Source organism: Apiospora aurea, assembly GCF_038362705.1.
Source record: "Apiospora aurea strain CBS 24483 chromosome Unknown utg000006l_segment0_segment0, whole genome shotgun sequence".
Taxonomy (NCBI): Eukaryota; Fungi; Ascomycota; class Sordariomycetes; order Amphisphaeriales; family Apiosporaceae; genus Apiospora; species Apiospora aurea.
In genome coordinates this window covers 3,815,882-3,829,342 of record NW_027117393.1, presented here as the reverse complement: position 1 = coordinate 3,829,342, position 13,461 = coordinate 3,815,882, and the positions used below count along the sequence as shown (strand labels likewise).

Here is a 13,461-nt window from a genome sequence, read left to right as displayed (position 1 = left end):
TCTCGGCACGGACCATCGGGGTTGTCGGTGTACGGAAGGGGTGACTTTAGCTCATGGAAGCTTGACACTTCCAAGTTGGGATTGGGAAAAGTTGGTCTATGGGACACGACGGAGAACGAGCATCAACTTTGGGAAGGCAAGTGACAATTGAATTGAACTTCAAGTCCAGACCCATAAAGGTCATTTCTTTCATGAGTTGTCAGCTCAATTTCTACTTGGAAGCCTTCTCGACTTGGAGTAACCAACCTTCCGGAAGCTGTGACCTAACGAGACCCCCCCACCGTCGGCTCTCGAAAACTAAAGGCCCCCCACCCGTCAGTCGCTTGCAATTTGTGGAAGGCTGTCAAAAGCTCCAGCGCGGTGTGAATATAAAAAGCTGCCTCCAGAACAACACAATTCTGCCCCTATTCGCACGCCAGCACCCCTTTTCTCAAGATGACAGATTCGGCACGCTGGAAGGCGACAGTCTACGTCGGCGGTCTGGCCGGCATGGTCGACCAGTCCAATCTGCACGACGCCTTCATCCCGTTTGGAGAGATTGCGGATATCTCATTACCCAAAAAATGATAAGCCCGACGCAACAGAGCCTCATCGCGGCTTCGCGTACATCGAGTATGAGGACGCCGACGATGCCAAGGAGGCCATGGACAACATGGATCAGTCGGAATTCTTCGGCAAGATCTTGAAGGTGTCCGCCGCTAAGGCACCGAAGAGTGCCGAGGAGGGCCTGGGCAGCAAGACTGCGCTCTGGCAGCAGGTATGCGCTCGTTTTTCTACGTTACTACTGATGCCATACGATATATCTAACCAGTTTTACAGGAGAGCTGGCTTGCCGAGCATGCGGTGGATGAGGAAGACAGGACCGCCGCAGATGGTGCGAAGGGAGCTGTAGATGATCGCCCAGAAGATCCCATGCAAGGCCTTGAGGGACTTGACGTTGCAGGACCCAAGCCGGAATAGAGGGGAACTTGGCACAGTCTGTTGCAATTTTTTTTTCGCATAGCGATGGCGTTTGACGAGGAATGAAATTGAGTGTGATGGCCTGGACGGCAGGCAAAATTGATGATATCTATCCCGTTCTTGAATTCTTCTTCCTCCCGCGACTAGCTTCATCTTGCTTGAGCTATATGTACAATGCCCCTATCCTCGCTTTGCGACAAACGAAAGACGTAAACCAAATGTTTGTTCATCCCGTTCGCACTTAGTGGTGCTCCTCGTGCTCGGCCTCAGCTGCGCGGTTTTGGCGGGCGAGACGCAGGTTCTTGTCGACGGTGAACTTGCGGAAGCTGGAGTAGCCGGCAGCGAAGACGGCGAATCCGACGACGACACCTGTGATTCAATCCATGAGTATTTTTCATCGTAAATCGAATCGATGCTGCGCTGGGGTGAGTTATGAGATGGGCGTACCGAGGGGAATCAGCTCGGCGGGAATGCTCTTGAGCTTGCGGAGACGCTGGGAGACAGTGTGGCCTGCGATCGGAGTCAATTGGTCATGCTTTCTCTCAAGGTTGCTAGTCCACGTCGGATTCGAATATAGCATCGTATGATCCGCGGGAAGAATCGAATTGACCGTTTCCGCAATTGTCTGGGGATGAGAACGTACCGGCCTGATCTTCGGCCTGAATTTTGCGATGTGTTGTTAGCGATTGCTACGTCATGGATCGGTTCTCCGAGAGGCTCTGCTTACGGGAGGAGCACGCATCATGCGTCTCGTGGGCATCATTCGAAGAGCGCGGGTAGGATACATCGTGGGCGGTGGTATGGAGGGGAGATGGGATCTTGTCGGGTGCGATCGTTGGGTCTTGCTGGATAGGAAGCTGTTTCGGATTGCGAACTGGAGGTGGTTCTTTTTCGCAGCAGTCTGGAGAAATGGCACCACCCTTTCCCAATTGCTCGGCTACTCTGCCACTCTGCCACAGCGGCCACCGCTCCACCGCATGCCCAGCCAGCCAGCTGCAAAGGAGCTTCCACCAGAGCGAGTGAGCCACCGGGGGAAAAGAGGCCCGTGCTGCAGGTGCCTAAGCCGATTGGACTGGAACGCAGCAGCCAGTCAGCCAGTCAGCCAGTGCCAATTCTAATGGTCGGAAACGGGCGGCCTGAGGCAGAAACTTCGGCCAATCGTTCGATTCCCTCCATTGGCAATTTCTGGGGAGCAGACAGTCAGAGAGCTACCTACACTTCCGACCGAGCGAGAGAAAGCCGTCAATTGAACTACCTCATCACCACCCTCTCGACCAATCTCTGCCATTGAGCACCCCCGACCACTTCAGCAACCCCGAATCGCCCAGAAACCGCCAATATGTCCGACGACGAGCGCGAAACCAAGCCCTTCAAGTTCGTCACTGGTGAGTCCCCCCCGACAGTGCCGCGGCTAAAGCCCTCACAATTGATTGTCTCTGCTAACTCGGTCCGCAGCTGGTAAGAATCTCCCACCCTTACCCTCCACTCCACCACCGCACCCGGCCGACCAACCCGATGCTACGGTTACTCTTCGCCTCAATGCACGTCTGTGGGACGATGTAGAAATGCGATACGAAAACAGACGATGTCGACATGGCACGAGCGTGTGACTGGATTATGTTGAGGATGACCGACCCGCGACAACGTACCCGATTTTTCAGCAGTTTCTGATGCGATAATATAGGTGTCGACGCCCGTTTCCCCAACGTCAACCAGACCAAGCACTGCTGGCAAAACTACGTTGATTACCACAAGTGCATCAACGCCAAGGGCGAGGACTTCAAGCCCTGCCGCCAGGTACGATTCCTATCAAATACGCGGACATAGTGCGGCGAAACATGGGTTCTAACGAGATATCAGTTCTTCCTTGCTTACCGATCTCTGTGCCCCAGCGGCTGGTACCAGCGATGTAAGATACCAAACTTGCGATACTGGGCCACATGGCAATACTAACATATATATCACAGGGGACGAGCAGCGCGAGTCCGGTAACTTCCCAGCTAAGCTGGACGTTTAGATCTACAATTCTCACGGGAAGCAATGGCCGGACAAGAATTAGATTGTAGCAGTGGGGGTATCAATGTAGTAGTATTAGACGTCTCTGGTCAAACCAAATGCACATAAACATTCCGTTGCCCAAGCCTAACTCCTCGTGTAAAGCCTCTCAAGTAATTTCAAATCGTACAGTCATCACTCCCAGAACGCAGCTCCGTATACTACGCCTCATCCTCACTAGAGCTCATGAACTCGTCATCCTCCTCAAAACCGGCAAACGCCCGATGCACAGGCTTCTTGCCCTTGTCTGCTGCCTCGGGTGGCGTTGCAGACTTCGAGCCACTAGAGGAGGCTTCGGCCACTTCTTCCTCCGAGGACTGTTCAGAAGAGTCCTCCAAATCCCCGGCTTCTGTCGACGTGGATCCATGTGATGTCGCTAGGAGATTGTCCTGGTAGGTACCCTTCTGCATAGCGGCGAGAACGGCCTCTCGCGTCCTCTCGGCAGCCTCTTCTTTGTCTTCGACCCATTTGCCGTCGAGCCTGCCCTTGTTGCTGTGCTTGATCTCGTACTCTTTCTCCTCGGCGGCGTCTACAATCTTTTGCCACCGCTCCATCCGCTTCTCCCTCTCCTTTTGCTCCATCTCGGGCTTGATGGCCAGGTACTCCGCAAGCGCCTTGGCCTCGTTGACCGTCCTTAGCCGGCGGCCGTCGAGGTTTCTGCTCGAGTCGTTCTCCCGGCCCGTCTTCTTCCTCTTGGACGACATGCGGCCACCGGCCGCTCGCAGCTGTGATCCGAAACCTCCCTTACCGCCGCATAGCGGGGCAGATAGCCGTAACGTCAAGAAATCATCATCTTGCGGGAGAAGGGAGGCGAGCTTGACGTCTCCGTAGGATAGTTGTTTGTTTGACTGGGTGGTGACGATGAGGCGCTTGCAAGCGTCGACTGTGAGACGCTCGTCGATCTGCTCGTACAGGTCGGCAACGGTCTCGTCGCGCGGTATGCGCAGAGACAGAGTCTTGGAGCCGAGACCGGGGATCGTCGACACGAGGACGTTGAGGTGAGAAGTAGAAGCCATCTTGAAGATAATCGTGGTGGCGATGGTGGAGACGATGGTGTTGATTCGCAGTTGTTGTCAAGGCGATGAAAGACCTGAGAGATGGTTGTCGAGGTGGTCGGATTGACGGCTTATCGGCTGCTTCACGACCAAAAAAGTTAAGCCGGGTCGCAGTATTCTGGAGAAAACAATAAATGCCTTCGTTATGTATCTCCGAACGTATTTTCTCGAGAAATAAGTATGCTAGTCGTCTCTACGTCGAACTTGGGCTTGCTTAGAACGGACCAGACTCACGATTAACCTAGTTGGAGATAAGATTGCAGGAGCGAGTGGCTGGGCTGTCCATGTGGCGTGTGATGACTATGGCTTGACCCCATCTCCGTTAGCCACAATGCATTGGCCACAAATTCGACCCCATCTCTGAAAAGCCACTTTAGTTGGTCTGGGCTTATTGATAAGCACAAGTTTGAGCCCCAAATACATTTTGGTCCTCCCACACGCAAGTTCCCTAATTTGTGAAAAACAGTCGTGACTTTTCCAGTCGACAACATCACGCCTCCGACACCCACACCACCAAAGATTCATCTTGAACACCAGACAATACCGCCAAGATGCTTATCCCCAAGGAGGACCGCAAGAAGATCCACGAGTACCTCTTCCGTGAGGGTAAGCGCCATCCCCAAATTCCGAATTATCGCAAAAAATCGCCATCCTGCCCAAAGCCTCGAATTCAAGAATTCATCCCCGCGATAAATTCGATTTCTCTAGATGCAGTTGGACTGACTTGGGACATTTTTGTGAACAGGTGTCGCCGTTGCCCCCAAGAAGTTCGAGATCCAAAATGAGGAGATCGGCACCCGCAACCTCTTCGTGATCAAGGCCATGCAGTCCTTGACCTCGCGCGGCTACGTCAAGACCCAGTTCTCATGGCAATACTACTACTACACCCTCCTGCCTGAGGGTCTCGACTACCTCCGCGAGTGGCTGCACCTGCCCGCCGAGATCGTCCCCGCCACCCACATCAAGCAGCAGCGATCCCACGCTCCTCCCCGGGGCATGATGGGCGAGGGTGAGCGCGAGCGCCGACCTTTCGGCCGTGGCCGTGGTGGTGACCGTGGTGACCGTGAGGGTGGCTACCGCCGCCGTGATGCTGGCGAGGGCAAGGAGGGTGGAGCTCCTGGTGAATTTAACCCTCAATTGTAAGGACACCCCCCACCATTGGAATTTCGAGACGCACAAGGGAAGGCAATTGCTAACATTTAGCTTGTAGCCGTGGTGGATTCGGCCGTGGCCGTGGCCGTGGTGGTGAGGCTCCCCCTCGTAAGGGACTCGCCCTACCAACAACATCTTCATCATGAAAGTTCCATCGACGCATTTGACCGCATAACGACGACGACAACATGGTGTACTCTAGGGATTTACGGAGGATGCTACATGGTTGCGCTTCTCATTGCGTTTCAGAAGCTCGTGGGGAAAAATATCTCGGTTGCACTGGTGGAGTTATTGAGGAACCATGAACGCCTTCGGTTAAAAAGGTCTACGATCAGGGTCATGATTTTGCCGCATAAAGAATCAGCTTTGTCAATGAAGCATTTGTGAACATTTCGATCGCCTGCCATAACTTCGTGATCGCCGATCAGCAATAGCTGCTGAGACAGAGCGGTTCTGGGGTATCTGGGTTTACTTCAGTTACGTAGTACCTAATCGGAATGAAACGCGAATTATGCAAACCTCACCGTCTCTGAAGGCTCAATTGCTTGCATGTTCTCAAGTCAGACACCACTGAAGCCTTGGATTGTCACGCAACCTAAGCTATGTCTTGTCGCCGCGGTTGGAAAGCTACGCTACAACGACTACTCCCCTATCCTGCACTTCTATCATGCACATGGCGTCTTTTGTATTTTGCCTGATAAGTCCAACGAGCTCAAGTCAGACCACTGGCTGACTTATCAATATCCATTGCTTATCACAATGCTCAGCTCTCTGACTGCGACTGCTGCGCCCATGCCCCATGCTGCCCATGGTAAAGCAGTGTGGGGGAATTCCACAGTTCCCGTAGCGATTACTTAATCAACCAGATGAATCTGTATAAGTTCCAATGCCTGCAGATAGTTGTAGGTATTTGTGCAGACGGATATTGCGTTTTCCATCAGGATGTAAGTACTGTTGAGATGCGGCATGAGGCGATGAGAATGGAAATGTGGTATGACCTGGTGCGATTGACCCCCGCAGAAGTGTAGATGCCCCCATTCACACCAAGTCAGCTATGCTCGAGGATGCAATATCACCCATCGCCTTCACGCGGGTGCTGACGTTTCTTCCAAAACTGTCCAACTCACACCCAAACTTAATTGATTAAATCTGGAATTCGATCCAATAACCATTGGACACCTAGGTGAATGCCAAGAGCCAATGCTGCTGCCGTCTTATGCTGTTTCCATCCATGGGAAATACGCCAAGCAAGCTCTGGCTTTTGAAGCCCCTCAGCATCCCACGCATCCCATCCCGCATCCGCGGTCGGTGTGCGGCTCCATCCCGTGACATCCCACTGCTCTCAACATATCTGACAGTCTTACACGGCAAAGCAGCATACTTTGGATACCAATTGGTCATGTCGCGCGGCGCTGATACGACGTGGGGGTATCGAGGTGCATGTAGGGCCCATGGAGCTCCAACGAGGGGTTTGGCTCTTATATACGAACCAGGTAAGGGCAGCATGTAAATTAAGCAGTTGTCTGATGAGCGAGACTCAATCGGCCCATTTTACCAAAAGATGGTGGCAAGCTTGGTCTTAGTATACATGGAAATATCGATTATTATATGCCAGCACCCGGCCCTGGTCCACTATGGCGCGTGATGGCGAGGGATATATCGAAGCATGCATGGTCTGCAATTGGTGATTGCCGCCAAAATCTTCGATGTTAAGCTTACATGCTGGGAGGGTACTAGGCTCTAAACCCGTGTAAGTGCGCACTCTACTGGTAGAGAGCCCCTCCCAACTGGATCCCAGCCTGCCAGCCTGGCTGGCTCTCTCTGAAAACACCACGGGATTCCCGAAGCATCTATGGGAAAGGCCTTCTGAAAATGTTCGGAAACGTGTTGCTATCTTGGTCGGCCTTATTCCACTTTTTCCCAGGACTGGGTCAATTGGCATTGTTCACGATGGACACTAGCCTGGGTTAGAGACTGCAGTATGACGCGTGCTGGCCGAGAAAATCAGAGCCAGGCACTTTTTAGCTGGAGGTGGGGTTTGGATTTTCCTCTGGTCGGGCAATCTGGGGTCCCACAGCGGGGGGGATTCTGAAAGGAAAGAAATGCCCCTCTTTCCCGCACGTCTCGTCCTCGTTCGTCACACGCAGTTTTGGTGTTTTGGTCAGAGCTAGAGCTTCGATCCATGTCCATTTGCTGGCCCACGCTACGTCGCTCGCTGCTACTACTACTGGTTCGCGCACCGCTCGGCGATGACATGACAAGGCCCCCTGCCTTACCTTACCTAAGTGACCGACCTATGGGCTTGGAGCGCCCAAGTCAGCGCTAAACTGCGCAGCATCCGCCAGCATCCGCTGCGCAGGGGGGTAGGCAAGCAGATGCTACATGTCTGTCGCTCGCTTACCCCCTCAAACACGCCAGGTGAAAGGTGCCGAGTGCGGGAAGCAGTAAAAAGGTTTGTAGCTCCCTTGGGTCTGGAGACCAGGAAAGAAGCTGGAGAGGTCTGAAGCCCTCTCTCGCTATAAAGTATAAAGTTGGCATTTTTCCTTCTCCGACATCACTCAGCCCATCTCCCCTTCTGTGATAAATACCTGATCGACAGCCAACTCCTCCTTAATCTTTTTCATCTCATACCTCTTGCATAAGATAGATCTGTCCGTCTGTGTTTTGCTGCTGCTTCTTCATTCACCCCTTTCTTGTTGATCTTCCGCTTGATCTTCTTCTTCTTTGGATACCCCGCTTCTGTCATTCACATTTATCCTTCAAGATGGCTCCCGAACTCCCCAAGACCATGAAGGCTCTCAGGTATGTCTTCGCCGCCTAAGGTGCTCAGCTTTTGGTGTTCTCTCTCTTGGCCCATTGGTTTCTGTGTGCATCTCGCCGCCGGCCTATGCTTCTGGTGTGTTAACCTTGTCGTCCCGTATAGATATGAGAAGCCGGAAGACTGGAGCATCGTCCAGGTGCCCCTGCCCACCCTCCGCGCTGGCGATGTCCTGATCAAGGTCAAGGTAAGTCACCCTCACGTCTTGATATGCCCCGGGCGACGTATTAACATGGGTGTCAGGCCTGCGGTGTCTGCGGTACCGATCTTCACATACACGAGGGCGAGTTCATCGCCACGTTCCCTCTCATCCCTGGTCACGAGACCATTGGTGAGGTTGTCGGTAAGCCAAGATTCGGCCCAGTGTGAAGGCGTCCCAACTAACAAGCATTCTAGCCATGGCCGACGACGTCACCACCTTCCAGATCGGCGACCGTGTCGCTGCTGACAACTCGGAACTCTGCGGTCACTGGTGAGCACAAATATTCCAGGCGCCACGTAGTGAACACGTATTGACCTGTAGCGCAGCTTCTACTGCCGCCGCGGCAACGCTCTCCTCTGCGAGGACTTCAAGGCCCACGGTGTGGTGGGTCTGGACGGTGGCTTCGCCGAATACGTTAGTATCCCCTGCTGGCTTCTTATGGACTGAACACTTACTCGTTCCCCAGTGCTCCTACACCCAAGGAAAGCTCTTCAAGATCAACAACATTTCCGATGTCGATGCCACCCTGATCGAGCCCGCTTCGTGCGCCATGCACGGTCTGGAGAAGATTGCCCCTAAGGCTGGCTCTCACGCTCTTCTGATCGGTGCTGGTCCTACCGGTCTCATGATGGCCCAGTTCCTGAAGAACGCTGGCGTCTCTCAATTGACCATCGCCGCCCCCGAGGGCTCCAAGATGGACCTGGCCAAGAGCCTCGAGGCTGCCGACAAGTACGTCCCTCTGTCCCGCAAGGACGCCACCCCCAGTGGGAGCAGATCAAGAAGGACAACCCCTATGGATTCGACATCGTCGTCGAGGCGTCGGGCAGCGCCAAGGTCCTTGAGGACTCCATCAACTACGTGCGCCGCGGTGGAAAGCTCGTATGCTACGGTGTCTACCCCGACTCCGCCCGCGTCACCTGGCCTCCGTCCAAGATCTTCGGTGATGAGATCACCATCATCGGATCTTTCTCCGAGACCTTCATGTTCCCCGCCACCGTTGACTACCTTGACAGCGGCAAGGTCAAGACCGCCGGCATCGTCAACAAGACCTTCAAGCTGGAGCAGTGGGGCGAGGCTCTCGAGAGCATCCGCAACAAGTCTGCTATCAAGGCTTGCATCGTATTCGATTAGATGTGCCACGTTATAGATTGGCAGAACTGATCTGGCCGGTTAGACGGTTGGAAAGTGGAATGGATGGCACTACAAGCCATACCGCACATGTAGCCAAAAAGATGGAAGAAGCAGCAGCGACTAGACTGCCGGAGACTTCTTACCTTACCTATATATATTTAGCCAGTTCCATCAATCTATATCATAATCCTACCCCACATGTGCCCTCAAGGTGCTTGGAGCTCGGAGTTCCGTCCTGTAGAGGGGTTAGCCCCTTGTTCACCAACCCGCTAATGTGGAACCAATGCGGACTACAAGCCGTTATGATTATATCTTCAATGCATAGTACCTAAAAGTAACTACGTCTTACTCTGCTATAGTCATATTGAGGCTGCTGGCCCGCGTTTTGGGGCCTGATCTGCATGGGTCCGAGTACCGCGTGTGGCCCTTCGCTCCCAAAATTGGCCAGGCCCAAGTTTGGCATATGGTCCAATCTGCTCGATGTTTTTTTTTTTTTTCTTTTTTTCTTTCCCATACGACGACACTTAAGTCTGTTATACTCTGGCTGAACCAAGAACTGCTTTAAAAGCGCAAGCCGAAACGCGATGAAATAGCACGTGGTTACATTTGAGCTCCAGGCTATCATTCCAAGACGGTGGCATCCAATGAGAGGAGGCAGAGGCTGGCTCCCCTCACGCCACGGGTTTCAGACCTCCAATGAAGCTCTCTTTCCAGTTCTCGTTTCTTCGAATTGACGAAACATATGGATGTCATCTGCCAATTACTCTGGTTAGCATTTCGTTTAGCGCATCCTGTCATTGGCCCAACATGGATTACCGGTCCGTCGTGACAGCGAGACCGCCCGAGCCCTGCTCACGTACCCGCTATGCTTGATCCCCGGCATGCCGTCGTGGATCCAGGGTCGCGGGTGGCACGAGTTCGAGGCGCACTTGGCCAAGCACGTACGTCCCGCCGCATCTACGAGGGTACTTCCTCGAGGCGGATCACAGGTTCGGGAAGTTGCGCTGTATGTACGTCACGGGCCTTGTGCGAATGTTGCCCCTGTTTGGCATGGTCTGGGTGACCAAGCGGATCGTGGCGGACAGGGAGAGGGAGGCGGTGGTGGAATACGGGGTATGAATCGTTGGGGTTTGGAACAGAGTGAAAAGGGGGCCTTTACTGTGTATGATAGGTATCAGTTGAACACTGTAATATCCACGTCTGCAAAGCGAGGGCGTGGTCTTGAGCTCGTCCATGATGAGAAGACCGTCCGCGGGAACGAAACTGCCAAGAATAGTCGACACCAAAGCTGGGCGATAATGGCCTGATCTGTTCCCAATCATCATCTGGACATGTTTTCTTCTAGGGCCTGATTTGATAGTTCTCATGCAGCAAGTGAGTGAAAGTTTTGCGGCACTAGCAACTTCATGAGGCTTTCGTGGCGCTCAGGGGTTGGCGGCCAGCAGTTCATATCAGGCAGTCGTATCCCAGCCCTGCGCAAAAAGAAAAAAAGAAAAAGAATTACCTGGTAGATTCGATATAGAGCTGATCATATCCCCGTACAATGTATGTATTCGATCATCCAAGTGTATTAGCCAGACTGGCTACTACGCAACGGACTCCCAGTTGTGTTTGATATGCTGGATGAAAAGGATGTGACTGCATTAGTGCATTGCAGGATGTTGTGGCGTGTTGACGAGGGAGTCTTGCAACAAGAGCAAGCCATCCCGAACAGCTATGCCAAAATTACACCACCTGTTGCAACTTACAGAAAAATACTACGATCAATACGGATTGGTTATTCTATTAAGGCGGTATGTCATTGCATTCTTTGTTATTTTCATTGCTGGCGTAATCGACAGATTAGTCACTCTGTTTATTCGACTACGTTAGAAAGTCAATCAGTTTATTCGTACGACTACGACAGGCATAACAAGGGTATTGCACTTTGTTGTTCCATTCGAGCTGGGTGTTATTATCACTACGCGCTGGAAATCAGAGCAAGGGTTGCATTCACCCCCGCGGCAAACACCCCGCCACTACAGCCTCTCTTCTGCCAAAACACATTGCTCGTCCCCTGATGGCGACTCACAGTCACTATCTCTTCAAAGGATTACCACAATCTCATTATGTCTCAGCCTGAGAAACCACCAGAACCGTCCGCCGTACAACGATTCTTTGGCGGGATCGGGCCTTACCCATTCGTGCTCTCGGCTGTCGCCTTGGGCGCTCATGGGGCAAGGGTGGTGAAAGCCGAAACGGACGAGGTTCAGAAGTCACTCGTACAAGCCTTCCGAGCCCAGTTGCCTCAGCAATACCCGAGCGAAGCACGTATGATTGAAAAATTCACCAAGTGGATGATACGGACCCCTCTTCCGCGATATTTATCGTCGTTGATACTGCCGTTCGCGGGGCATGCTCCCTTCATCATCTACGCCTACCGCAGCAACAAGGCTCTTCGGGACTGGCAGGATCACTAGAAGAAGAAGGACGTACAACCGAGACCGCTTTGGGCCGAAGACTACCCTTCCGAGCACACCTCTGCACAGCCTCCACCGCAACCACTGCCGCTACCCCAGGCTACGACGACTACGACGGACGAGCTCCCTTTCCCACCACCGACCCAGGCCCCAGGCCACAAGAAGAAGGAACGAACCCTGCTATACAAGACTGCGGAACATCTAGCTGCGTGGGGATACACGCCGTGGTTTGGAGTGGCGGCCCTCGACGCCTACCGGCTTTCTCAACAAGGGCAATTTGGCTCTGCAGAGGCGTTTGTGGATTGGGTTCATAACGGCAGGAATGTCCCCGAGGAGTGGCGCCGCGAGTTCGTCCGTGAAGCAAAGGCACTTAGGCCAGTGAGCCTCTACATGGTAGGCCTGGGTCGCTGCTTGCCCCTGTTCGGCCTCGTTTGGTTGGCAAAGCGGATCGTCAAACCGACGGAGGACGATAAGGTTATGAAGTAGCGAGCACCTTATCAGTTCAAAGGACATCATAGATGAGTCGTATGCCCACTGACTAAAGTGTATGAATAGCTAAAATTAACCTGACCGCCACTTGATAAGATGAAGAATGCAATACACCTGAAATGTGATGACATCAGACTAGTACGCACGATGATCACCGCTTGATTACGGACCAAAGTATTAAATGCATTATGGTGAAGAAATTTCTTCCTATTAGACAGATGCAAATTCATTTTGTTCTCATTTGTGTATTGCTGCAGCCCAGGTATGATCCTCATGATCCACAGGCATATTACCTGTATACAACTAGTGCGCATTCTAGTGAGGGTACAGGGACAACCCTGCCCCCCGTAGAAGGGGCAGACCATAACCTCAACACAGAAACCCGGTAAATACTCCGTCGACGTTAACTCAATACGGTGCCGGCCTTGATGCCGAGCCCGTGGACTTCCTGAACCCCCTCTCTCCCCTCCCCTTTCCCCCTTTCCTCCCCTTCCTTTCTTCTTTTCCATCGTGGTTTTAGCCAAACTTGTGGCTCATCCTCCGTCAAAGACCTGTGTTTTCGCCCGATCAAAATCCCATTGCTTGATCCAGGGCAAATTGGAAGTCCAGAGTTCTGTCATTGATAGAGCCTGCCTCTCTCATGTATACCCAATCGAAGGGTTCGGAATTTACCTTATGATAGACTTTTTTATTGGCCAAGACGTGTTTGACATTCGGGAACTCTCGGAGAGTTTCCCACATCTTGTCCAAATCCTTCTGTACCTCGTGGTTGTGTCCGCCGAGTAGATTGATGAAGGAGGGACCCATATCGATATCTAAATACTTTAAAGCATTTTTCGACTTGCTCAAGGCCCGAACGATTTGGCTATATCTGAGCCGGGGCCAAGAATTGGAGCGATGAAGGATATTGTCGTAATCGTTGGCGTAGAAGAAGTTTTCCAGTGAATGGCAGTTCGCCATGAGCGTGGTAATGGCTTTGCTGCTAAAATTGCAGGATCGCATATGGATTGATTGGATATCTTTTGGCATCCACTCAATGTTTTTGTTCTTGTTGAGAAGCTCGCCATCCGGAATCAATATGCCGTGACACTTCCACCAAGACAGCATGCGGAGGTTGGGGAGTAGGGTCAGCAAGGGGCT

The 13,461-nt window shown here is 52.6% G+C and overlaps 8 protein-coding genes across 8 annotated transcripts; 6 read left to right on the top strand and 2 right to left on the bottom strand.

The window, feature by feature from the left end:
- Positions 1 to 435: 435 nt before the first annotated feature.
- Positions 436 to 960, top strand: PG986_009772 (RNA recognition domain-containing protein; the record flags this gene model as incomplete). Its single annotated transcript, XM_066845994.1, is given in 3 exon segments — positions 436 to 527; positions 538 to 757; positions 820 to 960. 3 exon segments carry the CDS (start codon positions 436 to 438, stop codon positions 958 to 960), a joined length of 453 nt encoding a protein of 150 aa, XP_066698392.1.
- Positions 961 to 1,196: 236 nt separating this feature from the next.
- On the bottom strand, positions 1,197 to 1,747 carry PG986_009771 (uncharacterized protein; the record flags this gene model as incomplete). The annotated part of the gene is made up of 4 exons (XM_066845993.1): positions 1,197 to 1,329; positions 1,408 to 1,470; positions 1,604 to 1,619; positions 1,688 to 1,747. The coding sequence occupies 4 exons, from the start codon at positions 1,745 to 1,747 to the stop codon at positions 1,202 to 1,204; spliced, it is 267 nt and encodes an 88-aa protein (XP_066698391.1). The 3' UTR covers positions 1,197 to 1,201.
- Positions 1,748 to 2,299: 552 nt separating this feature from the next.
- PG986_009770 (uncharacterized protein) lies at positions 2,300 to 2,977 on the top strand (the record flags this gene model as incomplete). Its single annotated transcript, XM_066845992.1, has 4 exons — positions 2,300 to 2,345; positions 2,645 to 2,757; positions 2,821 to 2,869; positions 2,928 to 2,977. 4 exons carry the CDS (start codon positions 2,300 to 2,302, stop codon positions 2,975 to 2,977), a joined length of 258 nt encoding a protein of 85 aa, XP_066698390.1.
- Positions 2,978 to 3,176: 199 nt separating this feature from the next.
- Positions 3,177 to 4,031, bottom strand: PG986_009769 (uncharacterized protein; the record flags this gene model as incomplete). The annotated part of the gene is made up of 1 exon (XM_066845991.1): positions 3,177 to 4,031. One exon carries the CDS (start codon positions 4,029 to 4,031, stop codon positions 3,177 to 3,179), a length of 855 nt encoding a protein of 284 aa, XP_066698389.1.
- A 590-nt stretch (positions 4,032 to 4,621) lies between these two features.
- On the top strand, positions 4,622 to 5,368 carry PG986_009768 (40S ribosomal protein eS10; the record flags this gene model as incomplete). Its single annotated transcript, XM_066845990.1, has 3 exons — positions 4,622 to 4,676; positions 4,816 to 5,209; positions 5,281 to 5,368. The coding sequence occupies 3 exons, from the start codon at positions 4,622 to 4,624 to the stop codon at positions 5,366 to 5,368; spliced, it is 537 nt and encodes a 178-aa protein (XP_066698388.1).
- Positions 5,369 to 7,986: 2,618 nt separating this feature from the next.
- On the top strand, positions 7,987 to 9,373 carry PG986_009767 (uncharacterized protein; the record flags this gene model as incomplete). Its single annotated transcript, XM_066845989.1, has 7 exons — positions 7,987 to 8,024; positions 8,146 to 8,227; positions 8,284 to 8,383; positions 8,437 to 8,512; positions 8,569 to 8,656; positions 8,709 to 8,975; positions 9,008 to 9,373. The coding sequence occupies 7 exons, from the start codon at positions 7,987 to 7,989 to the stop codon at positions 9,371 to 9,373; spliced, it is 1,017 nt and encodes a 338-aa protein (XP_066698387.1).
- An 881-nt stretch (positions 9,374 to 10,254) lies between these two features.
- On the top strand, positions 10,255 to 10,492 carry PG986_009766 (uncharacterized protein; the record flags this gene model as incomplete). The annotated part of the gene is made up of 2 exons (XM_066845988.1): positions 10,255 to 10,314; positions 10,352 to 10,492. 2 exons carry the CDS (start codon positions 10,255 to 10,257, stop codon positions 10,490 to 10,492), a joined length of 201 nt encoding a protein of 66 aa, XP_066698386.1.
- Positions 10,493 to 11,481: 989 nt separating this feature from the next.
- On the top strand, positions 11,482 to 12,318 carry PG986_009765 (uncharacterized protein; the record flags this gene model as incomplete). Its single annotated transcript, XM_066845987.1, has 2 exons — positions 11,482 to 11,683; positions 11,873 to 12,318. 2 exons carry the CDS (start codon positions 11,482 to 11,484, stop codon positions 12,316 to 12,318), a joined length of 648 nt encoding a protein of 215 aa, XP_066698385.1.
- Between the last annotated feature and the right edge of the window lie 1,143 nt (positions 12,319 to 13,461).